The sequence below is a fragment of the Tetrao urogallus genome, assembly GCF_951394365.1.
Source record: "Tetrao urogallus genome assembly, chromosome: 20".
Taxonomy (NCBI): Eukaryota; Metazoa; Chordata; class Aves; order Galliformes; family Phasianidae; genus Tetrao; species Tetrao urogallus.
The window spans coordinates 3,671,311-3,697,310 of record NC_136833.1 but is presented as its reverse complement, the minus strand read 5'-3'; the positions used below and the strand labels follow the sequence as shown (position 1 = coordinate 3,697,310).

Sequence of the window (26,000 nt, the reverse complement as noted above, 5' to 3'; positions counted from 1 at the left end):
CCACGCGTGGCAGGAGGCTGTGTGTTGTGGGCTGCCTGTGGGAAAAGGTTGCTCGGTTCTCCTGGATGTGCTTTACTTGCAGTCAGGAAATATGTGGCATCATACGTAGCTATTCACTTTTTTCTCCCGGAATATTTCTATAGGTTAAGCACACTTAACATAAGGAGCATTGATGGGCCACGTTCACGTGCCCAAGTCAAGCAAGTCAGCTTTATTTGATGCAATGTATTTAGGGGAGGGTCTTGCAGAAGCAGCTGTTGATATCATGTGTGGAGGGAGCTGGGGATGGCTAGGGAGGGCCCAAAGATTAACAAAAGGATCTTTTGTTATGCTGAGAATATTTACTGAGGATTGTGTGCGGAGTGCGATTTAGAAATGAGCAACCAAGATACGCATAGCACACACAGCTAGTACAAAGGGAGCTTCATAACATTGTCAGGGACTTGCATCATTAAAAACCATTATGAGAGCAACAAGCAACAGATTAGTGTTAATACTATGCCAGCTTCAGTATGAGTGACCAAGGAAACTGGTGCTTCTGGGTGTTCTGCCTATCAGTTTTACAGCAGCTTTGTATGATGCCAGTTTAAAGCCTGCATTTGGCTTCCTGCTGAAAAGAGCATTGTGTGGCTCCTGTGCTCACTGTTTCCAAAGAGAGGCCAAAGAAGTAATGCTTCAGGGGGAAAAAGGGAGGCAAAGAGAAGTCAGAAATGGGTAAAGGCACGACCAAGGTGCTGGGGAAGTGGACGACAGAATGCAGGTGGGAAAAAACAAGCAAAGGACAGATGAGGTGAAGCAGTGATGATATTTTATTTCCTCAGCTTCCTGAATTCAACTTATAGGTAAATCATAACTTAAAAGATCTCTGCAAACCTATTGTAAAATTGCTGGGTTTTGTCTTCCTACTACTTTGTAATACCTAGAGGAAGAATCTGTTGTGCTGCAGTCCTCTACTCTTGAGTATTACATGCCCTGCTGACATTTGGATGACATTTCACTCCAACCCTTTTGTAGAATTTGGAGAAGAAACACCCTGTTTCCCACTTATTTCTGGAGGCAGGAGGACAGGCAGGGGGCATGCAACTGCTGCTCTGTGTGGGAGGCACATGGAGCAACAAATACAAATGAGCCTTCAGTGCAGCCCTCACTGCAGTTAGAACTTGAAGAAAACTCCCCTTTGTACCCATCATGGCTGGCAAACTGTTTGTTTGCTGCACACCTGGACACTTTTTTCCCCCTACTGTTTGTTGTTTTGTTGTTTGTTTTAAACTTTTCTTTCACTTTCTTCTTTCCCAACTATTATTTTAGCTGTTATTCGGTCTCCAATATTGAATGTAGTGGGGAAGAGTATGAACCTAAATAAATAAGAGTCTTTTCTCTGAAATGTCTGTTTCTACCCAGGTAGTTATATGGTCTGTTTCAAAAGGATGCTCTAAATGACCCAATGAATTCTTGCATGTCCTGGCTTACTGCTGTTGTGCTAGTAGTAGGGTTTGTGCCAGGAAGAGATGATGCACAGCAGCTGCTTTACGTTATCTTGTACTTCTACAACAACTTATTCTTGCTGTTACATGGTTCTGCTGCTGACTCTTATCAGTAACATTTTATGAACACACAACACATCTGAGAGTTTGTACCACTCCTGCATTCCCTGAAGAAGTTTGTAGCCCTCGTGGCAGGTGACAACTCTGTTCTCCAGGTGCAGAATGCAGGGAACAAGCTGGGTAGGCGCTGCGATATGTGCTCGAATTATGAGAAGCAGTTGCAAGGTATCCAGATTCAGGAGGCTGAAACAAGAGACCAGGTAGGATTTCTTTTCTACCTGTAGCAAGATTTTGATAGCTGTAGGAGTTATAGCATGCAACAATGAGCCATTTGCTGTTTTATTTGTTGCTTTTATCTTGAACAATGCCAGCATACTTGAAATCCAGATAACTTATGTAATTTTATTACCATGACAATAATTTGTTATATGGTGTTCATGACAACAAACCAGTAAGTGTATTTCTTAAATATTTACCACAGAAAACCATTTTACTCAGTGCTACAAAATCATGTCTTAGAGGCACTGTTCTATAAAAAGATGTTGTGCTCATGCTGAATTCAATGTCTTTCATAATTTATATTTTAAAATGCTTTTCATGCATTAAATTCTATTATCTTTGATACTGCAAGAATTTTTGATAGTAAAGGAAAAATGAGAGGACTTCATCCTAGCAGCATAAAATGACTGTAAAATACTGGAAAAGATTTGTTTCCTGCCTTGTAGTGAAGAACAAATTTCAGATTTGCACAGAAGGTGTGAGTCACATTCTGCTTTGGAATAAGTGATTGAAGTTATTACACAGCAGTGCTCCAGAGCTGTTTGATGTCTTTTTTCTTTATAGGTGTAGTCAGTGATGCAGTTTTTTTGGAACAGCAGAACTTCTGTGTTGCATAGTATTTTGAGGGATTGGTTTCATTGCTTGGGGTGGGATGGACAAGCTATATTTCTGTTCAGAGAATGAGTACTCCCCAGATTTATGGAAAATTATTTTGTTCTAATAACATAGGTGAAAAAGCTGCAGGTGATGCTGAGGCAGGCTAATGACCAGCTGGAAAAAACAATGAAAGATAAACAGGAACTGGAGGAGTATATGAAACAAAGTGCTGAAGACTCCTCTAATCAGGTACAAGCATTTTGTAAAGAAGCTGGTAGGAATCAAGAGACGTTATTCAATAGTGTGTAACAACAACTCTTTCTTGTCTTCTGTTGTTCTTGGGTGAACTACCTGCTGCAAAGGCAGCAAAGATGACCATTCCTGGGGTTAGCTGAAAAAAAAGAAAAGAAATGTGACATCACTTTACTGAGAAAGCAATTAACAAGATCAATTTTAGTGGGTTAGTTTGAAATGGCGAAGCATATGTTAGCAATTATAACAGGGAACTTCAGAATGTTGTTCTTCAAAATCTGTTCCATGCTTTATATCTCTATATGTGTTTATTTTTGTTTGATTGTGGGTTTTTTCTTGTGTGTTTTTGTTTTTTTAAGATCTCTTTGCTAATGGTTAAATGTCAGAAGTCAGAGAATTTCCTCAATGAGCTGCAGCAGGCGTTTTCTCAAGCAAAGAGAAGTGTGCAGGAGCAAATGGTAAGACAGCTTAAACCAAGAGATCACTTGAATGACACTGTTTGTCTAACCTCTGGGTCTCAGAGTGCTTCTAAAAGACTGCCCAAGTCTGGCTAGGGAGTGCTCTGTGTTATAACACGTAAAAATACTGACCATGTGAGCTCTGATACAGTCTCTGAGGCCAGTCTATCACAAATCAAATGTGTAGGCACATAGATGAATATCAAGCTTACTAGACAACTATTTTTCTTACCTTTCATGTATATTTAATATCCCATTTCACCTCAAATCTGAAGACGAAGTAGACTTTCTTCAGCTTGAGATGAATGCTCAGTGTTTTAGCAGGACAGACTTAAAATATCAGCCCTAACGCCCAGAAGGTGGTATGTCTGGGAGCTTACTTTTTAAAAACTATTTTGAGTCTCACGTAGGAATTATTCCAGGGGACAGGAATAGGACCTCATTTTCTAGGGCAGAATGAAATCTGACTTCCTTAAACCAATCAATTCCCTTCTGTATTGGAATCAGGCTTCTTCTTTTCTCCTTCCTTATGCAGCAGTGCTGGGAGGAAAGATTCCTTCCTCTCAATCTCAGTATTGCATTTCTGGCATCCTGCAGGATATCACTTGTAGATACGTTCTGTTTGGTGTTCAGTGTGAGGTAGTGCCTACTGGAGATGCAGGAGATTCAGAGAACGTATTGATCTGCGTTTCCTTTTCAGAGGTGTCCACCTACAATACTCATACAAAGACATCTGAGCTATGATTCCTCTCAAAAAATTTCACTGGATTTATTTATTTTGTAATGCGGGCAAAACTATGTTTTCTTAATACTTGTTCTTTGCAAAGGATGAGCTGTTTGATGTTAGAAGGCATAGGAGGCAGCCTCCCACCGCTGAAAATTTCAGGTTGAGTGTTTAAGGTTAATAACCTGAGCTTACAGCAGAGCTGTTACATGACTTTAATAAACAGCTCTGGCAGTTCCTGAAATGTATTTTCTGCATGAGCACAGTTAGCTAATGGATAAATATGGAAGAAAACTGGGAAATCTGTCAGTCCTGTATTTACTGCTTGCTTCTTTTCATCTGCCTTTATTTCTAATGCGTAAGCCAGGCAGCAGAGGGGATTGATAATTTTGATCCACAAACCCATTTGTTTCCTTTCTTTTACAAAAAATCCACCAGACTTTTGAAAGCAGTGATATTAAGTAGGGCATGAAGAGATCTGAACATGATCCTAAGTGAGAACTTCTGCTTTTCCTTTTATTGGAAGGCTGTCCTGACGCAGTCAAGGGAGCAGGTTTCAGAAGAGTTGGTGAGACTGCAGAAAGATAATGAAAGTCTTCAAGGAAAACATAGCTTACATGTGTCTTTACAACAAGCTGAAGATTTCATTCTACCAGAAGCAGCAGAGGTAAAACATTTTTAAATCATTAACACAAACAACACGTGTGACTTGTCACTGGAAGATGCTGCTTTATCCAAAAGCTGCCTCAAAGCAGTATACTGAACAATATTCTGGATTAGAACCAGATATTCTATGATGTACAGAACCATTTATCTGATTCCCACTGGTGATTGTGAGCTGTGTTATGAATGTGCTTCAGAGTATAATTTGTTATTCTGACCCAACAGCTACTTAGTTCTTAATGTGCAAACCCCTCAATCACCACGGCTCCATTGCAAGTGTTGATTCACTAAATTAAGTCCATTGTTTTATTTTCTGCCTAGGCATTAAGGTTTAAGCCAGTGATAATCATGTGCCTCGAAAAAGCAAGAGATATCCTGTCTATGTCCACTCACTCACAACTTGAGCACACCAAGCTTAAAAGATGGGTTGGAGTAGGGAGCGAAAGGCAGGGGAGCAGGCAATAAATAACCCTATGGAGACAAGCATCTTTACAAGCTTTTCATTCACCATGACCAAGTAAACTCATTGTAGTTCTGTTGTAATATCTTGCTGGGTGCAAGATCTGGTATGGTGGAGCAAACATTGGGGTAGCACAACTTTACAGAGATATGGTACTTTGCATATCTGACAATCATAACACAACTCCTTGCTCATTGTTGATTCAGGAGCTCCGGGAGCTGATTTTAAAATATCGTGAAGACATCATTAGTGTGAGGACAGCAGCAGATCACCTGGAGGAGAAACTTAAGGCAGAGATTTTATTCTTAAAAGAACAGATTCAAGCTGAACAATATTTGAAAGAGAACATAGAAGAAACTCTACAGCTGGAAATAGAGAATTGCAAAGAGGAAATCGGTGAGCAGGGGTAAAAGTCTCAAAATGGGTAATTGAAGATGCGATTTTTCTTGCATTCAAGCTTTAATATTGTTGTTTTTCAGCTTCCATTTCCAGTTTAAAAGCTGAACTGGAAAGAATAAAAGCAGAGAAAGAACAGGTAAGGAGCCCTTTCACTGTAGGGTTTTTACATGTGTTTAAACAAAGCAAATAGAATTCTTTTTTTCTGCTAGTTCTGTCAGGACTTTGAAAGCAGCACTGTTTTGGTGTCTTTGACATTGCCCACTTAATATCTGAGAAAATTACCTTTGTTTCCCAACTGCCTTATACATATCAGTAATAAATATATATTTGTGTTTAGTCTGCCTGCCACTGGGAGAGAAAGAGAACTGAACTAGGGAGACTAAAATATGCCATATTCTTGTTCTTTCATCTCAATTTGCTTGTGGGATGGTGGAGGACTGATGTACATAAACCTTCTGTAGGAGGGAACACCATTATAGGCACTTGAAAATTTTCTTACTAACAGCACTGATGTACTGGATGCTCTCAATGTATTGCAACCCTCAGCAGCAACTAAGAGTGTACATACAGCTGTGTTATAAATCTCTTCTGTGACCATTTCAAAGGAAATACATTGGGTCATTTCTGGAACTCTGAAGGATAGAATTGCTGAATTGGTGCCAGAGTCTGACTTCATACTTTTATAGGTCTGGTACTTAAAAGGTGTTTTGTCTGTTTATTAATCTGTAACCTAAAGATTAACTTAGCTAATTTCTAGCTAACATTAGGTTACCTAATTAATAACCAAAACATTAGCTTTGGCTACTTCTCTCCAGCTCTGAAAAAAAAAGAGAGAAAAACAGATTGTGCTTTCTGTATCCGTAGAAGTATTGCTTGGGTTCATTTCTGAATCCCTGGAGAGGCACATAGACTTCCTGAGTGGAGGGACTGTGAGAAATGGAAGTGCCAGAAATTTTGGTTAATCGTTTTGCTTTGTTCTTAATTATATAGTTAGAAAGTTCTTCACAGGAAAGCCTACAGCAGCTGGAGAGTCTGCAGGAAACAAAGAACACTCTGGAAGAACAGCTGAAGAAGGAAACAGCAGCAAAGGTAGATATGTCCAGGTTATGTACAGTAAAGTACATGTACATCTTCTATGATAATCAGGCTCTATCCAGAGGATATATCACTACCTAAGAATGGGAGAGGAAGTTTTGGAATGTTGGTAAGATTCTGGAGTGAAATAATCTCTGCTGGTTTAAAATCCAGTTTTAAATCTTCTGGATTTAAATCCTTGTTCCCATCACTTAGCACTTGGAGTTTTAAAGCACTGGATCTGAGTTGCTGCTGACTTGAATATCTGTTTTGGGTTGTCTTCCAAAGATAAAAATGAAGAAAGCTTCTTGATCAACTGGCCTTGGTCTGAATGCTCTAATATTTCTGAATAAACGTTATTGTTCTGTTGCTGAAGGAAGGAGCCCTACTTCGACAGATAGAAGAAGAAAAAGAAAAAAAAGAGAAATCAGATCACAATTATTATTTCTCTTCTCTCCTCTCCCTCCCCCAAAGACTTCTTTGACTAAAATTAAAGATAGCAAGATAATTACATTTTCATCAGCAGGTTACTGCCCTTCATCTACAGTCAGGTTGCAAAGAAGCTCAGAATGATGCTTTTTCATTTTGAGATCCCTGAGCATACTGCTGTTAAAAGACATGGGACTTTTTCATACTTGAACCCATTTAATCATGATAATACTTGACTGATGAGTATTAACCCCATATTTTGCATTTTGTAAAACTGAAGTGTAGATTGACTGGATTAATTTCTTGCCAGCTCGCTGATAATAACCGTGTTTTCTTGCTCCAGTATTGTGCTATAATCAGTTTATGCAAGTTTCTCTTTTTTTTTTTTTTTTTTTTTTTTTTTGTGCTGTTTAAACGTAGCATAAAGGCTCTTTTTCTCTGCAGGCAAACCTTGAGCAGCTGGTGTTTGAAGAGAAGAATAAAGCTCAGAGGCTGCAGACTGAACTAGATGTCAGTGAGCAAGTGCAGAGAGATTTTGTAAAGCTTTCTCAGACACTTCAGGTAAGGGCAGTGCAACCTGTGAGGTGTGCCTCTGCTTCTATGGAGCTGAAATAAGTTACAGCAGTTAAAATTTTTCCTTGTGTTGATAAGTATGAAAAATCTTTAGAGTTATTAGTGTAGTAAACTGATTAGGTATTGCTAGTATAATATTTATATCAGAGGGTTTAATTCTGATTATTGATTTCAACCTGTTCTCAGCAACAAAGATGTACAGTTACTGTGATAAACTCTAGAGAGTAATAAAAGACAGTAATTTTGGACCCCAGCATTTCATCATTTCATTGTCCATTTCCTGACTTCTTTACTATATGACACACCTTGTTGCACTTTATAATGTGAAAAATTTGAGGACAGAATCAGGAACTTTCACTGTTTGGTCCTGAATATATGGAATGGTTCTTCTTCATGCTGTACTTACTGCTTTCTTTTTATGCTATCCAAGTCTTATCCTTGTTATTGTTGCTTTTCTCTCCTTGTATGTCCTCCAAGAGGTGGAATATGTGGGTGGTGATGGCACAGTGAGTTCTGGCAGGGGTCTTCATCAAGGCTAAATCCAGCTGATCTCTCTCTTACTGTTAACTGTACAGAGCACCAAGGGAGCTGTAGATGCAGTGTTTGCAGGGTGGTGTTATCCTCAGGGGGCAAGGTTAGACAGATCTCACTTTCAGTGTCTGTTTTTTGGATTTGCTCCCCATCAGAACCACTGGGATCCTTGTTCACAATAGTTCACGATACACTGAAGTTCGGTGCTCTCTCTCCTTTGGGTTCTTGCTGAGTCCACTGAGTGAAATTCAGCAGAGTTAGTACAGATTGTTTTGAGTCAGGAGTTCAGGTTTATTTGGAAAACAAACACAGGAATGTAGGAGATTGTTTACTAAACAGAGCTCAGGTGGATGGACAATAGGGGGAACTGTCTTCTTTTGTTCTGATTTTTTTCTGGAGGCATAAGTACATAGTACATAGTACAAGAGGGACTATTGAATTCTTCTGGCTGGTGCAATTGTTTCTTGCTTATTATCATCCTCCCTTTCTAAAGTACAGCATGGGCTGGTGTGTGCAGTTCCAAGAGCAAAAGTATACACACTACTTTGAAGACATGCAGTGTTCTTTCAAAACCTGCAGGCAGCATGGAAGGCCTTCAGTAGTTACCTCAGTGAGCGTGTTGTAGCTGTGTACTTTGTTTTTCTGCCCCTAAGCAGTCATTACATTTTAGCTTCTGTTTATGTTTTCAATGTTTATGCAATGGTTTGTGCTGTATCTGCTGTCCATAGTACAAAGTCTGCTGTCTAACACAAGAAGAGATTACTACTGAATGAGAATTTGGGTATCTTGCTGCTGGCTGAGGTGTCGACTGGCCAAGTTTAGGTATCTGCAATGAAGGAGAATTAAAAATCAGTTAACCAGTGGCTGGGAATTTACAGCAGAAAACTCAGATGCTAACATGAAGCTTGCTCCCCCTCCAAATAAATGATGATCTCTTTGCATTAATTTACTTGCAGTTCTGCTGGGGATTTTTCAGCATGAAGTGACTTGAGAGTTTATCAGAAAAGCAAGTAACAGGACTGCACTTGGCAAAGGGAGCTCCTCTGGAAGTGTTTTAGCTTTAATCTTGAGAGGCCTGAAGGTGTGTGTCAGGCATGTCTGTTACTTCCATGAAAGTTTATGTTGCTTTAGACATCTCCTCCAGTTTGCCTGACCTCTGTGGTGAGTGGCTGGTTATTAGACAAAGCAGAGGGAAGATGGAGGATTGCTCGGGCACTCTAGAGTGTAGCCTGTACCTTAAAAACGCAGCAACCTTATGTCTTTCCACCACACATTCTTGGTTCTGAATTAAGTTTGTGTTCCTTCAAGCCTTGCATTTTTTCAGCCAATGATAATTTGATGTCTCGTCTGCTTGTGCAGGTAGTAGGGGTTGCTAAGTTCTAAATGTGATTGCTCAGTTCTGGTTTTACTCACTCATTGTGTCTGTTGTTCTCCATAGGTGCAGCTGGAGCGGATCCGGCAGGCCGATTCCCTGGAGAGAATCCGTGCAATCCTGAATGACACAAAACTGACGGACATTAATCAGCTTCCTGAAACATGACACCCTGAGGAGCGTGCTCCAAGGCTGCGTTTGGGGTTTTTAACTCATCTTTATAGCAACATTAATTATTATTTAACTCTAACTGAAAGAGCAGAAGACAACAGAGGGGAGCAATGACTAAGTTTTGTTTCTAGAGGGGAAAAGGTTTCGTGCTGGGCAGGAAGAGAGCACAAGAGTGACTTGTTGTGTAGGAAGGAGAACTTTCTAATGGAAACACTAATGGGTGCGGTGTTTCATGTTCCACTGAGTGGGATCAGTCCTTACATTCTGAAAAACTTCCCCTCTTTCAGCCAACTTCGTAACCTGATGTAGAATTTTGGAACATTTACCCCCTGTTTTTTCCCTTTTTCCTTTCCCCCCAATACTGTGATCAAAGTAGCTGCTGGAAACCATATTGTCCCTCCAAAACATTGAAGAGCAAAGTGGTTGAAGTTTTTCTGTTTGAATAGTCAGTAACAGTATTCAGCTAGCAGAGAGAATGAGGTGTAGAGTATGCTGTATGAATATTTTATATTAAAATATGACTTTATTAGCAGGACACTGGATATTGATCTTATTTCATAACTCAGTGTTGTATTTTTTTTTAACCATTGACTTTGTGTTGAAGAATATGAATGCTGCTGAAATGTGATGGTCACAAGTGAGCTGTGTGTCTCCTGAACAGATAAATGCCAATCCAGAAAACTCTGAAAACTGTACTGAGAACGTAGCTCCTTGAAATGCTTCCTCTGGATTCTGATCCTTAAAGAAAAGCACAAGAAATGCACTGTTCTGTAATCGCTTTTCACAAATGTAACTTAAAACCTGGAATTACAGCTAGTTCTTTCTCATCTTGAAAGCTGAGCAGTACCAGTAATTCCTTCTCCACGTGAAGAAAATATGTTAGCAAAAACCCCGTGCGTTGTCTGAGTACTGGCAAAGGGCAGCTCTGCTCTGGTAGGTGGCACCAGGCATGGTCAAGGTAAGATGTTAAACAAAGCAAAGTCAGTTTCACCCTCCTCTTCTGGGTCAGTTTTAATAGTATCCAAAACAGTGATGGCACTCTGTCACAGAGCACAAACTGCTGGAGCTGCATTATTCTGCTGGTTCAAGTTGGAAAGGTGCAGTGCATCTCTTAGAAGTACAGTATTGTGTTATTGCTCAGAGTTGATTCGTATGCTGTCCTGTGTTTCTGTAAGCATGCATTTAAATGACACTGTGTAACGGCTAAGGCAGGACGTTCTTGTGATTGATCAGGTTGTAGGTTTGGGATTTCTATATGAGTAACACGATGGTAACATAAGCATTCCTCCTTTTTCTCCTTTTAGTGGAGTTTCATGCACGCAGTTGAATAGGAACACTTTAATGTACGGATGTGGTAATAGTGGTGGTGCATATTGAGTTCTTGGACTAGTCCCTAGCAAAGACTCAATTCGAAGAGAAGAGGCTGAGAGAGCAGCTTGTTATTGTCCAGAATTTATATCTTAAGCTTTCTGCTATTGTTTACTGTTATCTTTGCATAGATCTGGTGATGATGAAAAAAACAGAAGTGACAGAGAATGCTCTGTACTGTAATGCACATAACTATATTTTGTTAGGTACTTAAATCCTATTTTAGCAGTGTATGTCTGCTACTGACATGAAGTTAGGACAGGTGGTTTTGGAGAGGAATGCCTTAAAAACAGCCAAAAAGAAGCATATGAGCTCAGTTGCTTATCATTTATTCCAAGAAATAAGGCATTTTATTCACCCTAGAAATTAATTTCTTTCATAATGCTGACACTTCAAACCCATTTTTCCTACCTTAGTAACAACTAGAGTAATAGATGGCAGGGCTGTCATCTTCCAAATGTGTCCTTGTTTCATTTAAAAGAAGTTGAAGTGTGACTTAGGTTCTTTATCTTGGCACTTAGGTTCTTTATCTCAGCATTTACTGAACTGTGAGGTGAGAGCAGCTGCCTTCTGATGCAGAAATCTAATAGCAGATGTTTTGCATTCAGTTTTCCAAGGGTTAGCATTGTATTCTGTTGAATAAAAATCTTGGGTGGGCTTTATTAAGGAGCTGCAGACTGGAAGGCGTTTTTCCTGCATTCTCTTCCTTCCATAAAACTGGCTCTTAACTGGTTACTGGTTGTTAACCTGTGCAGCAGTGATTTAAGGAAGCCTGTTGTTTTCTGGTTAAACTACAATGATGACGTGCATCTTCTGAGCAAGTTGAACGCTTGAGGAATTGCACCTGAAGACACATGCTGAAAAAGAACTTTTAGTTGAGTTTATGGACTGTTTTTCTAATGCAAGAGAAATGTTAATGGCATTTCAGCATCCCTTTCTAGTCTGACTGTCAGTACCTATCATCAGCAGCCCCATCTTCCTGCCTGTTCTTGCCTTCCCCTCAACCATGGCCATGGCTGATCATTTTGGACTGTGCAGGGCTGGTGAGGTTTTTCCTTAGTGAATTTTTACGAATGGCTTTCTGTAGGCATGGTGATGTCAGATTGCAGGTGATGATGGCTGCAGGGAGCCTTTCTGCAGTCCATAGAGGAGAGCAGTTGAGGGAGAGATCGGCCTGTGATCATTCATAGACACAGCAACAATTACAGCAGTTGCAGAATGAAGTTGTATGTATGTGTGTGTCCGTATGCATGCTTGTGTGCTTTTCCCAGTGGCCAGTGATGGCCTGCAGGCCTGGTCTGAGGCTGGATGTGTGTGGAGTAGGGCTCAGAAGGGACTAAAGAGCACTGAAAGGAGTGGTGCTGGCTGCTGAGTTCCTTGGTTGTGAACCAGTACTGCATGTGTCACTGGAGTGACATCCTTTGGTTTGGAGAGGAAGGAAATACAGCGATGATGTGATTGTTTTCCTTTGTACCACCTTACTCCATTGTGCACCCTTACCCCTTACCCTGTTTCAGTACTATGGCCATTTTGAGGCTGAGTGAGTGATCTTTTTCACCAACTGCTGGTCATCCCTTTTAAAAATTTATTTTAAAATCAGAAACTTACCCATCCACAAAAGTGGTGGGTGATGCTACAACCAAATGTCCTGCTGGGGAAGGAAAGCACGGCTTCAGAGGTGGTAACTCAAGCTTTGGCTGAACGCAAATGTAAGAAGATGTAAAGTGGCCTTCAAAAAAGAAAATGAAAGTGCCAAATTTGCAGAGCACTTATTAAACCACTGTCAATGAAGGGCAGTTAAAAACTCTGGCTGTAAAGCTGTAGATGCTCACTCAGTGGATTATGACGATATCGCTTGTAATAAATCAGAGACTAAACACTTCCCTCCAGTTCTTGGCTTTCTGGAGCTTGTTTGGGTGGTAGGTTCTCCTCACTCAGTAAGAGTTTGTGTTTTTTTAACAGGCGCTAATTCTAACCTGACAGTTCAGCTCTGATACACAGTGAGTGGATTAGAAAGCTGGATTTTATTTATGCAGTCTGTAAAAGGGGCAAGATCAAGTTTTGTATGCATTCCTATACTTGTATAGTCTTAATCTGTACAAAAAGTGTTCTTGCAGCATGTACAGTAACCTAGTTACCTAACAGGTAATAACAGCCCTCCTTTCCTTACAGCTTTACTTTGGCACCTCTTGCCGTGCCACTTTTGTAGCAGTGCAGTACTACTTTTCAAAACTGAGCTTGACCACGTCACCTTTTTGAAAGGGGAAGTGTGGGAGGGAGGGGGAGGAACAAGAATTATTTATTGTCCACTGAAGTTTGTCTACAGCAGATAATTGGCCTTTTAATGTCAAGAGTGCCAGCTTTTGAGAAAGGCAAACTGAGTCTTTGGAAGTTAATACTGCATTCCAGTGAACCAAGCCATTGGTGTCCTGTGCAATTGTGGATGTAGAATTCTGCTGTCTACAGGATTCAAGTGTAACCATTTGTTAACTGTATTGAAGGTGTGTCCTTTATGAAGAAAGTGTTCCCAATTAAAAAAAGCTGCTGAAGTGTACGCGCTTCTCTGGTCTTTCTACTCTGCCTTCTGCCACAGGCTTCCACTGCAGTCACTGTGCCATGGATCAAAGGCAGGAGATGACTCACAGACAAACCCCAGGCAGTTTTCTGAAGGAAACAGTGATACCTTTTCCCTCACTTCTGAGCTAGCTGTGAGTATTAACTATTGTACTTAAGATTTGAAATAGCCTGCTGCACTGTGTCCTGCCAGGAGAAATGCAAAGACCACAGCATGTGAGGAGTCTTATGAAAAGTATTTTAATTCATAATTGATCTTTACAAAATAATAAAGAAAAGACATATTGTTCAGTGTATGAATGTTGAATATATGTAAGGAGAATTACTACGGAATAATGAAAACTTATCCAGCCTTTTATTGTAGGTTTATTCTCTTGGAGATGTTAGAAGTTCACGTGGCCTCTGATGTCATTGATCTGCTTTACCATTTCCCTTATGCGTTCTCCCCTTCAAGAAAAATAAATTCAAATAAAAAAGCTGCAAGTCATTTTTGTTTGGTGACAGTCAATAATAAAAACAATTCATAGGACAGAAGCAGAGAATGGGAATATTGTTTTAAGTGATTCTGTTAATTACAGACTTCATACAGACTGCCAAAAGGAGACCTGAAAGCAGATTCAGTAGTAGTAGCATAATACGACCAGTGCTACTCTAACAAGCTGGCACATTCTATGCTTTAGACCATCTCTACAAGCTCCAGGTGGTGCATGAGTCAACCACATGGTCTAGAGAGGTAATATTTACTCTAGAAACTTGAAAAGGCTAACTTATGTACATGCTACATTCAAACTCTAGGAGGATCCAAGCTTGAACTTACTCTTCTTTCAGAACGGTTTGGATGCACTTGCTCTGGTAGGCACTGAGGGTGATGCTGGGTTTTCGTGGGCTGATGCCTTTTTCCATCTTTTTCTGCTGGTATTCCTTCTTCATTTTAACCTAGAAGTCACATATGAAAGGAAGGAGTCCCAGTCAGTGTTGGTGCTGCCCACTAGAGGGAAAGCACGTTGTAGCTACAACCACGTCACACCACAACAAATTGACTCTGATTGGGATAAAATCAGCAAGCTTTTGCACTGTTGCACAAGAGAAGAAAACAGCAGTACAGGAACCAGAGATGGCATGGAGACTTCCTTAGTTTTGCACTAGGTTGCAGAGGTTCTATCTAGATTCGTAATGAGGTTCAGAATTTATTGCAGCCCACTGCTGCTAATTTAACAGGGCCGCTTTGAGTCAGTGTGGAAGGACTGTGCTATCATTTAATGAGCATTGTCAGCAACCGACCGGCCACATTTCATCTCACCTGTCTGATTGCATTGCTCAAGTGCTGCAGCTGGTCATGGATTGTCTGCAGTTCTTTCTTCATATCTCTTTCACTGTCTGATATAACAGGAAGCTGAGATTGGAAACTACGAAGCACTTTCTTCATCCTTCATGTGCAAGAAAAGATATATTGCTGAATTAACTTATATTCTAGACTAAGTTATGCTCAGACAACAAGAGTTTTGCACGTAACTGTGAAACATCTTTGTCATTTAGCTTAAGTCTTAGGGGCTCAGGACTCAACTTCCCTCACAGCAAGCAAACTCAGTACTGAATATCATCTCTGAGCTGCAAAAAAAGAATTCCAGAAAGCCAGTCTTCCAAACAACCAGCACAGTACTGCCTGCCATTCTTCTTCATTCTTTCATCTTGGCGCACACACATTCGACAGCAAGCAATCTGTGATGAAACAGAAGGCAGTCTGCACTCACCTATTCATAATATCTTCTTGCTTCTCTTTGGCTTCCTCATACTTGTCAGCCAGCCGTTCAGCCATTTCTCGCAAACTTTTCCTTTAATGCAATTGAGAAGTTTTATTTACAGTTACATCTCTACTGATTTTAGCTTGATAAATGCACACACATTATACTCACTTTTCCTCTCGACAGTAATTAAGGTCTTCCAGTTGTTTCTTCTTCTGTCCCCACAGCAACTTCACTCTTAAAAACAGACACAAAAAATTCAACCACCCCCCAACAACAATCCAGCTGAGTCAGTATTTAGGCCACATAGCAAATATCACAGAAGGCACCAAGACGTGGGCAGCTGAGAACACTTCTTTTTTGGCCTAATTCTATAACATAAATCAACCACTCCAGTCAAAAGAAGTAGAGACTTATATAATGCAATTTTTCTTTTTAGCAGGTTTGTCAGAATTATTGCTGAGGTCAAAGGAGTTCCAAAGGATTTCCAGCCATGCTGAAGCACAGGAGACCAACAAGCAGACTCTCACCAGAAGAGAAGCATTTTTACTTGAGTGCTTCCTTGGTAACTCAGTTTTCATTTCTGGTAATCCAGAAATTGAAGTCTTACACGAACTGAAGTCACAGAATACATTTTACTCAGTTACATGAGTTACTCCAGCAGGGGAGCTTTAGTGCTGGGTTCTCATAACACCGTTCCACAGAGACAGCATGCAGTACTTAACTTATGAAGGTCTTTTCTTACCTTTGCTGAATTTCCTCTTTTGCCAGATCCTGTTTCAGTATATATTCCTCTCTGAACACTTGTGTGGCTCTGCTAAGAAGCTGAAGGCATTCTTCAGGGGGAGGAGCAGCATCTTTATCAGCAGATCTGAATAAACAGGAGACAAGTTTTTGCAATCCTACTCTTCCCTGCTCCTTGCAAAGGCTGTCACTTAAAGCATTTATGGTAAGAGCTCCAAGGCCTCGGATACAAAAATGGGGAGCTAAAACTAAATCCCTTTGCAGTAATACAGTTTTCTTAATGAGAAAATCCCAAGATGTTTTAAAACAACACTCAAAACCCAACGAGACAAGGCCAGAGCAGCCTAATCTAGCACTGAGGTTAGCATCACACTGAGCAGAAACCAGGACAAACAGCTTTCATGGCTGCATCCAAAGGAACAAGTCTGCTGCAGAAACTGCGTGCCTATAACTGCTCTTTCCAAGCTGCTGTGTTGTTCAGACAGGAGACAATGAGCATGTGGCATTTCTAAGGAGTTCCCTTTTCTGCTCCCCTAGGAAAAAGTTTGTACCAACTTTAGGAGCAAGGGGTTGGCAGAATTACGCCGCAGGATGCTTTGGATGTGCTTCTCAAATGAATGCTGTGATTCAGCCAGGACACGGAGAGGAGAAGTCGCATCATCTTTGTCTTCTTTGGTACACAGTAGAGAAGGAGATGCAGGATGGACTGCAGTTCTGCCAAAGAACATCAAGAGCACTTAAAAACCTTAAACTACAACTGACTTTAAACAGTAGTTAAAACAAGGAACTCATCCACTGCGGAATTCACACATTACAACAGCAAGTTAAAAGATGAAATACTTCAATTGTAAATGTAGCTCTAAGCAGGGCTGGTGGAGCTCAAAATTCCCCTCTTTGGCCATAGCTAAAAAGGGAAAAGAATCTCAAGTATCCTCTTATTTAAAAGCCAGTTCAGTAACAAGGCAAGCAAGCTCTCCAATAGCAGCATGTCCCAATCTCTCTTCAGTTTCTGCTATGCAGATTCCTTGTTATAAAAGTGAACAAAATGCCAACAACGATGTCAAAAATCAACTGATGTAAGGTTTGTCCTAACCCTACTAGAAGTGATATAGATTGGTTATATCCCCTCAGAGCACCTTTTCAGTATTAAATAACTTCTCTCTGAAGGCTTAAGTGGTCTGCCAAGGAACATTCAGTAGGCAAACTTCGGCACGTGCTATGAGAGATGAAGAAATTTAGGGTGAAAGAATCCAATAAAATAAGAAATCCTGACATCCTTTTTGTAAGGCAGTCATGGACTTCAGTCCAATTACAAACCACGTACAGGAGTGGCCTTGTGATGCACTCATAGGTATTTGTGATGCAGATCATTGTGGGTCCCAGCACATCAGATACTATCCAAAATCCTCTAACTGGAGCAGACTGCCTGAAGGGAAGAAAACAGAAGAATCATCCATTCAAAAAACCATACTTTCTTCCTGAAAATTGTGCAAATTCTTTGGGGAAGGCTCTGTTCACAGCAATCAGCTTAGAGCCAGATATGGGTCACAAAGCTAAGAACCACTCCCCAGGAGTCCTGCAAAACGAAAAAATGGAATCTGATATTCAAATGTACCAAGCAAACCCATCCATCCTGAGGGAGGGAGCACCCATGCAGTTTGCCTGTGAATCAGAAGCAGAAATCTGCCAAGACCCAGAAACCTTCTTCCCTCTCCTACCACAGTCCCACAGGTTCATTACTACTCACACCACTGGCTATTTGTCATCCACTATGACTTCAGGAGCCCTTCTGACTAGATGACTCATCTGACTTGTGTTTGGACCACAAGTAATGATTAATTCTTGCATTTTAATTACGTTTAATACAGAGCACTCAACAGAAGTGATTAAGCCTTATTAAAGCAAGAAGATGCAGCAGACACAGATAACACACAGCCTATGCCTGCAGCGCCTCCTGACCCTGAGCGGGGAACTCAGAGCTCAAAAAATGAGAAGATCTCTCAAGGCACAGCTTGGTCTTAACACAGGGATAAAAGAACACATCAAGGATCAGGATTATTAGATGAACCAAGCCCCAGAGCTGCACTGGGATAGGTAAACAGAAGTGGAATTTCTTCTATTTTGACAGGTAATTCTGACACTCACAGGGAATTTAGCTTATACATGCTGCTATACATTAAGAATCTTGATTTGCAAATTATTTATTTATTTTACTTGAATCCTATTAAGTTGATTTTATTGTCTTTAATAGCAAGAATGCAGTAGAAGAGGGCAAATCATAGATGTTTTCCCAGAATAACACACTGATTTGGAAGCAGCAGAAAGGTTTTGCTTTTTACCTGCATGGCAATGGCTTTGTACACAGAATATGTTCAACAAAGCACTTCTGCTCTGCACGCAGCTCTTGCAAACTATCTTTGTCTTCTTCATCTGCAAAGAAGAGATCTGCTGGAATGCACAGCATCCACCTTGCATGGTAAGGCATTCTCAGTATTCCCCAAATATCCCCCTGCTTGCTGCTAAGAAAACATTGGTGTTCAGACATCAACCGTTTCCCTCTACGCACAACAGTCTCACCCTCACCTGAGTCAAGGAACTTCTGCAGTTTGCTGATCCACGTCAACCCCACGCTGTGCACACCCGCTTCATGTGTGCAGTGGTATCTGGTAGGGCATTTGGGATCTGAAATTTAAACAGCAAACGGAGCATAAAGCACTGCAGAGAAAAACTCATTCTGCAAGCCTGCACAGTGCTCAATGCGTGTATTGGCCTATTGTCCAACTCATTGCAGTAGTGCCTGTTCAAAGTCTGAGCTACATGCATTAGCCACAGAATTAGAATGCTGCACGTAGATCGAATGCATTTGTAGCATCTGTAAATACACTCTTCAGGAATTAATTAGAATTAGTTGCATTATACAATATCTGTCTCTATCCATCAGGCTTCAAAGGAAGATCAGTTAATGCCAGCAGACCAGCTTCTTTGTCCTTCCCATCCTCCTGCCCTACATCAGCACCAGCTGACAGGCTCAGAAACAGGCACCAACACTTCTCAGCATCACCACTCACAGCTGTACCACTTTGCTTACATGCATAGATTACCACAGCTGCAACAACTTCTGCTTTCTAATCCACAGCTGAGAGTTTTCTATTACATATGTGCCCTGTCTCCCCTGTGACTATGCACATTTTCCACAGCTTTAAGACATCAAGCAAATGCTTATCCTGATACTGCATTATAATAATCAGGATAATGCTTATCCTGATACTGTTTGTGACGACAATAATTTTTAAATAACCTGATTGTAATTTCAAGCAAGTAAAAGACAACAAGTTGAGCTACACAACTCTACCTCGATGCAGTTTGATTGGGCAAGAGAAATCAGAGTCCAAAGGCTCTTCCTCATCTCCTGATGCCAATTTCAGTGCAAGTTCCAGCTCAACACATTCAAACACGTACAGGGAAGGAACAAGATCAGATCTCGGGTCCCACAATTTTTCTGACTGTAAAGAGCATTGAATTCTTCAATAAGACATCATTTAAACAGAAATAAAAGTGTAAATAAAACTGAGTCACATATTATAGGTAGACAAGTGTATTAATTGTTGGAGAAATTCATTAAAGTCCCCCCCCTTTTTTTTTTTTTTTTTTTTCATTTAAGAAGCTCAGTAACACATGGTTTCTTCAGAACATCCTCTTTCAAACAGTTCATGGTAAGACTGAAACGGCTGCACCTGCAGAATACACACAGCTGACCTTTACAAGAGCACAGGAGAACCACAGGCACTGGCTGGAACAGGAGGACTCACCGCCTCATTACAGGAGAATGCAGCTTTGGCACTTGCATTCCCCTCCAGGCATTCTGCCCTCTTGAAGGCAGGAACTTTAACACAAAAATGTTCACAGAAATAACAAGACAGGTACCTGCTCCTCATCCTCTTCTGCATCCAGCACCACACAGTGATAAAGCATTCCCGATTCAGTGGCAATCACCAGGATATTTGGAATACAAGGCAGGCACAGGACAGCACAGGCATCGTAGCCATAGTTGTCTTCTGCAGCAGGGTGCATGGGCAAAGGGCCGAGCAGCTTGCCAAGATTTCCAGCACTGGAATAGAGGAGATGCATTCACAACACAAAGTGTAGGAGCAGAGTTCCCATGGCCGCCTGCAGGAGTTTACTGAATGATAACTAGAGAATGAGGGTGATTAAAAAATAGACAACTAAAACAACAAACACAATAGTTTAGAGTTATCGTGCTATTCTTGGATTTAAGTCTACCAGCACTACCACAAAGAGATAAAACAAATTACAACACAAACCAGCCCAGCATCCATTACAGAATTCCAGCGAGGTGAAGAGATGGCTCTGGAACCAAACATACAAAGACTCTATGAAACTTGAGGGTGAATGCAAGCCTACCTCTGCAGCAGGTTGATGTAAGTGAGGAACGTCTCTCCATTTTCATATAAAATGTAAAGTGGAAAAGCCAGCACTTCTTCACTGCCTCGCTGCCCAAGAATGCTCACTGGGACGGGCACCAGCGGGCCGAAGTCAAACGCCACTGCGGTCTCTCCCAGCGACGCTGTGTAGGCTCTCCTAGGGATAAGCAGGAACAAAACTGAGTCAGCAGTGACTGTGACAACAAAAGCATTTACTGAGATCCATCTGTATGTCATCTGTATTACACCTGCCCATCAGTCCCTTGGTGCACGCTACTTTCAGCAACAGAAGCGTGCAGGGAACACCCCCCTCCAGGGCCTCGTTTCTGAAGTGCCCAGCAGCCAGCCCAGCTCACAGGGTAAGGAGGAGGGCAGTGGGATCTCCTGTGCAGTACAGCAGCCTGTGACTCACCCGGTAGAGACCTTCAAGTTTCTCCTTTCCAATCAGGCCAAGGAGGAAATAAAAAGATAACCTATTTCCTTGCATTCCCCGTTCAAAAAAGGCCTTAAACTTTCTGAAGGATAACATGCGTTGTTCAAATGATTGTTCTGAAGAACACCAGGCTGTGCAGTCTGTTCCATCCTTCTTTTAGAAAGGTTAGGGAAAAAACAGAACCACTGCTGTGCCAGGAAGCAGCCCCAGCACAGGAGTGTGGGAGCAGTAAACCTGAATAAATCTCTCTTGGATTTTCACACAGAATGGCCCGAGTTGGAAGGGACCTCAAGGATCATGAATCTCCAACCCCTGCCACATGCAGGGCCACCAACCTCCACATTTAATACCAGACCAGGCTGCCCAGGGACCATCCAACCTGGCATTGAACACCTCCAGGGACGGGGCATCCACAGCCTCTCTGTGCAGCTGTTCCAGCACCTCACCACTCTCTCTGTAAAGAATTTTCCCCTAACTCCAACCTAAATCTTCCTTCCCTCAATTTAAAACCATTTCCTCTTGACCTGCAGTTATCAACCCTTTCAAAGAGTTGACTCCCCTCCTGTTTGTAGGCTCCCTTCAGGTACTGGAAAGCTGCACTGAGGTCACCCTGCAGCCTTCTTTTCTCCAGGCTGAAGAAGCCCAGCTCCCTCAGCCTGTCTTTGTAATGGAGCTGCTCCAGCCCCCTGCTCATCTCTGTGGCTCTCCTCTGGACCCTCTCCAACAGCTCCCTGTCTTTCTTGTACTGGGGGCTCCAGACCTGCACACAGCACTGCAGATGGGGCCTCACGAGGGCAGAGTAGAGAGGGACAATCACCTCCCTGTCCCTGCTGCCACCCCTCTTGTGATGGAGCCCATTTGCCTTCTGAGCTGCAAGAAATTTTCAGGGGATTTTCAGGAGGATCTGTCACTCATTACAGACAGGACTGAGAACACAGAACTTGTCTTGCTGAGAGCATTTCGAAAGGAGCCTCACAAACCCTTTGTTGATGATCAGGGTCTCCTCCTCAGCATCTGAGAGCGCAATCACCTTGATGGGCGTCTGGGGCACCTTCAGGCTGTAGATCCTGGAGGGAAGAAGCAGCAGTGATGGTCATCAGCTGCAGCCCATCTGTGATTCCTCTCACCCTGCTCTGTGTGCAGCGACTGCTGGAAGGGACGCACACACAGAAAACGCGAGGCAGAAAAAGTCTTTACCTGATGGTGTTATCCGAAGTCAGCAGCACGATGTGGGGCTCCAGGGTCTCGCAGGGGTACCAGGCCGCGTGCTTCAGGGTGAGGGACGTGGAACTGGTGAAGAACCGCTCTGCGACCGGGATGGTGCTGGAACAGAGCGGAGACGACCGCTGTGACCGCACGGACGGAGCGGCTTCCGAAGGGACGGGGAGGGGGGGGGAGAGCGGAGCTCGGCTCCCACCTGCAGTTCACCACGGCCTTCCCGCCCTCGAACTCGGAGTTTTTGCCCCAGCGTTTGGGCAGCTCCACGGCCGAGAGCCCTTTGGTGCCGATCAGCGCCACATGGCGCCGCGCGGGGCTGAGCAGCGTCTGATACACCTCGAACAGCGGCGGATTGATGCACAGCAGCGTCTGCCGAGACAGGAGGGGAGGGGACCGGGGCTCAGATCGCCGTCCGTCCCGCGGAGCCCCGCGGAGCCCCGCACCGCTTACCTGGTAACGGCCCAACTCCGGCTCGGCGCCGCTCAGACGGCGGAGGTCGATGTCGAGCAGCGCGCCGCGCTCGCCGTCCCATAGCAGCAGGTCTCCGTCCAGGCCCAGCAGCAGGCTGCGGATCAGCGGGGAGCGCGGGGCGGCGGAGGTCGCGGCGCCGCTCTCGCGGAGGCGGCTGAAAGCGGCGTGCTGCGGCAGGGCCGCCCGCCACCGCTCCGCCGGGCCCCACTCGGCCGCCATCGCCGCCCGCCACCGCCCCGACCCGACGGCCAATCGGCGGCGCCGAGCGGAGTGACGTCACACCAACCACCGCCTCCCGCGCGCTCCCGTCGAACTACGTTTCCCGGCGCGCCCCGGGCCGCGGTCACGTGGCGGCGGTGGGCGATGGAGGCGCCGCTCGGCGGGCACCGGGCGCTGTACAAGAGCCCCGCCGCGCCGCCATGGAAGGAGACGTACCGGCGGGTGAGCGGGGCGAGGCCCCAACCGCACCTCCCCGGCCCCGCTTCCCCTCCGCTCGAGCTCTCTCCGCGTTCCTTCGCCCCGAGGCGCGGGATGAGAGCTCCCGGCCCTGACGCGGCGCCGCCGCTCCCCGCAGCGCTGCCTGGAGCGCCTGAGGAGCAGCCGGGAGCGGCTGCTGCACCGCTACCGCCGGGCCGGGCCGGGCCCCGGCGCGCTGCTGGTGCCGGAGGTGATGGAGCGAGAGTGGCAGAGCCTGCAGGTCGAACGCGGCGCGCCGGGGGATCGCGGGCAGCGCGCGCTGCGGCAGGTCGGTGCGGGGCGGCGCGGCTCGGGGGAAGCGTCGGGGTTCGGGACGGGGATCGGCTCCGCTCCGTCGCCGTTCTTCAGCCGCGCTTTGGAGCGGCGCCGTCCCCGAACCGGACAAACCGCGAGCGATTGAAGGCCGCTCCTCGGTGCTGCGCCTCTGTGTTACCGAGCAGAACGATGAGCTTCGGGATCTCCGTCCCGGCGGCAGCTCGGCCAGGTGAGCACGCGGCCACAACCGCAGCGCTGTGCTTTTCAGATGCCCGAGGATCCGGACGAGCTGGCGGTGCTGGATGAAATCCAGCAGGAGCTGATCCTGCAAGGTAACTTCTCAGTGCGTTTCCTGACTCTTCTCGGAGCCGTGCTGTTACTTGCTGGCCTCATCCTGCTGAGGGTGTAACTCTGTTCCTATAAACAACGCGATGTGGGGGAAACAACCTTTGTCTCTGCAGCCTCTCTGATGCACTGAAAGTGTTCTGAGAGTTTCAGGAGTTCAAGCAGCATCTGAAGCTCTATGAGGAGCTACGCGAGGCAGCGCTGCTTGGGAGCTGCAGGAGCCCACGTAAATGAACTCAGAACACTTCTGAATTGTTGGCTGGAAAGTGTTACAGTCACCCCCCTGAGATTGCTGAAGGCTGTAGGAAAAAGTGGGTTCATAGCAATGACTATCATGAGCACAGAAATCTGATTCAAAGTGAAAAGCTCAGCAATACGGGGCTGCCCCAGCCTGCATCCCCACAGCAGCTCCACGTGTGCTTTAGCTTTGCCTCAAGTTGGTAACAGATGTGAGTTGTTTTGTTGCTCTGTTTGCTTTTTGTTGTCTTTCCTCCAGAACAATTGGTTATAGAAGAATATGAGCGAAGTCTGCAGTTTGATGAAGAATGTCTCAATGCAATCCTCGATGGCTTGGATGCCAGCAACAAAATCATCTGCCCAGTGTGCAGAAAGTAAGAAAGCCCTCAGCACTGCGATGAGATCCTCCACACTGCAGCAGTTGGGGTTTGGAAACAGGCAAAACAGCAGGCAAACAAAGGCAGTGGATTTCAACAAGATGGAAGAAGAGTGTTGTGAGGATGCTCACTGTGTGTCTTTTTTAGGAACCATCTGACTGTGAGGAGCCACTCAGTTTTTTGCCAGTGTGGGTTGGATGTCCCTGCCCAGGTGAGCTGTGCTGAGTGATGCACAGTGAGGTCCATGGCTGAAAGCTGCCTCTTATGAGTAAGATTTCTTCTTAACCCTTTTTTTTTTTCCCCCCAGGATATGACGGAAGAGAAGCTTCGGTCACTTCTGGAAAACACTATAACAGAGCACAGTCACAGGTGCCTTCACAGTCCGGAGTTCACAGTTACCAGTGGAATGGAGGAGGAAGCCAGTCTCCTCATGACCTGTCTGGTGAGTCAGGTGTCAGATTCCTGCTTGGATCCACCTCTCAGTTATGTGGACAGAAGCCACAAGTCCACTGATCCGAGGGGTTTGCATTACTGCTTCTCCACATGCCTTTTTGGAAGTGGTTTTAGTATGGCCACCAGTAACAAAACAGCTGAATTACACTGTACTGTCCCTACTGGGTTATGGGATCTTTCAAAGTTCCTTCTGGCTCAAGCTAGTAAAACATGTGAACCTACTTGTGTGCACACAGTGTGCTAATGGCTGCATGCTGGGAAGAGTTAGGAGCAGAGCATTTCAATCTTAAACATGAATATTCATCTTTTATGTTACTACAGCTTGTCAGTTCAACTTAACCTTACCTTTTTAAGGTCTGTGACTTTTGGATGATTCTCCTGTAAGTTGCTTCAGCTGCTGCTTTTTCAGTGACTTCAAGACTAGAAACTCAACCTAGAGCTGCTATTGTCTTCTAATGTATATATATATACACTCATGTCTGCTGTGTCAGAAATACTTCAGGGCAGTGCTACTGCCTTAACCTGCACTTTTGATGGCACAGTCCATGTTTTATAATAAATATTTCATCCTTCATATCATCTTCAACAATGTATCACTGATTTCACAGCTTGCATTGGACTTTGTATTTAGCTTCTGGTCCCTGACTGTTTTTAATGTATCGTTCTGTTCTAAAAACAGGTGCCTCCTTACAATCTCATCCACTACACTCAGGACTAGTAAGAAGTATTGAATCAATAGAGAGGCACCAAGTAGTCGTGACCTATTCTGCCTCTTCTCATTGTTCTGCCCTTGGGTGCCTTCAAGCTGAAGTACAGGCAGCTCTTTAATGCATGGCCACATGTTCTGCACTTCCTAAACACAGCAGGAGCACCTTCTGCTCTGCCACTGGGACTTATCAGACCTTGAGGCAACACACAGAGACAGCAGTTTGAGTAGAAGCCCACAGCTGCTGCCCTGCCCTGCTTCTGACATTCAGCATCCACACAACTCGAATCATCCCGCAAGGAAAGCTCTCCAGCTTCTCTGCAGTATTTTTCTAAGGCAGATGCATTAACACTAATAGCTGTGGAAGCACCTTCCTGTTCAAAACAACTCAGAGTCAGGCAACCATGATTTCAGTCATACCCCTGCTGCCACTACACCTTGCCCCAGAAATGCAATCACATACATCAGCATCACCTAGCCAGCAAAATTCCTCTGACAGCCACAGCGCTGCTGACAGGAAGGCAATTTCAGTGTCTGAAGGAGCTACAACAGCCCTGGAGAAAACTCTGGGTAACAGACCAGCTGCACAGCCAGATGCTTAACTTCTCAGGACACGCACTAATATCACTTTT

The 26,000-nt window shown here is 43.9% G+C and overlaps 3 protein-coding genes across 3 annotated transcripts in view; 2 read left to right on the top strand and 1 right to left on the bottom strand.

Annotated features, from left to right (window-relative positions):
* Positions 1-9,523, top strand: part of RABEP1 (rabaptin, RAB GTPase binding effector protein 1) — a gene marked incomplete at both ends in the record, with an annotated part of 39,597 nt that extends 30,074 nt beyond the window's left edge. The window contains 9 exons of the mRNA XM_079545013.1: positions 1,700-1,804; positions 2,553-2,669; positions 3,032-3,130; positions 4,381-4,521; positions 5,184-5,373; positions 5,457-5,512; positions 6,367-6,465; positions 7,324-7,440; positions 9,422-9,523. Of these exons, the coding sequence (XP_079401139.1) occupies positions 1,700-1,804; positions 2,553-2,669; positions 3,032-3,130; positions 4,381-4,521; positions 5,184-5,373; positions 5,457-5,512; positions 6,367-6,465; positions 7,324-7,440; positions 9,422-9,523 (1,026 nt within the window). The remainder of the gene's footprint in view (positions 1-1,699; positions 1,805-2,552; positions 2,670-3,031; positions 3,131-4,380; positions 4,522-5,183; positions 5,374-5,456; positions 5,513-6,366; positions 6,466-7,323; positions 7,441-9,421) is intronic.
* A 4,197-nt stretch (positions 9,524-13,720) lies between these two features.
* Positions 13,721-22,737, bottom strand: NUP88 (nucleoporin 88; the record flags this gene model as incomplete). The annotated part of the gene is made up of 17 exons (XM_079545192.1): positions 13,721-13,915; positions 14,286-14,404; positions 14,769-14,895; positions 15,220-15,300; positions 15,382-15,447; positions 15,956-16,081; positions 16,510-16,668; positions 17,279-17,380; positions 18,294-18,384; positions 18,538-18,636; positions 19,307-19,457; positions 19,879-20,062; positions 20,377-20,553; positions 21,810-21,896; positions 22,027-22,152; positions 22,247-22,416; positions 22,498-22,737. The coding sequence occupies 17 exons, from the start codon at positions 22,735-22,737 to the stop codon at positions 13,852-13,854; spliced, it is 2,169 nt and encodes a 722-aa protein (XP_079401318.1). The 3' UTR covers positions 13,721-13,851.
* Positions 22,738-22,881: 144 nt separating this feature from the next.
* On the top strand, positions 22,882-25,046 carry RPAIN (RPA interacting protein; the record flags this gene model as incomplete). Its single annotated transcript, XM_079545268.1, has 7 exons — positions 22,882-22,959; positions 23,093-23,263; positions 23,519-23,582; positions 24,092-24,206; positions 24,357-24,420; positions 24,517-24,651; positions 25,017-25,046. The coding sequence occupies 7 exons, from the start codon at positions 22,882-22,884 to the stop codon at positions 25,044-25,046; spliced, it is 657 nt and encodes a 218-aa protein (XP_079401394.1).
* Between the last annotated feature and the right edge of the window lie 954 nt (positions 25,047-26,000).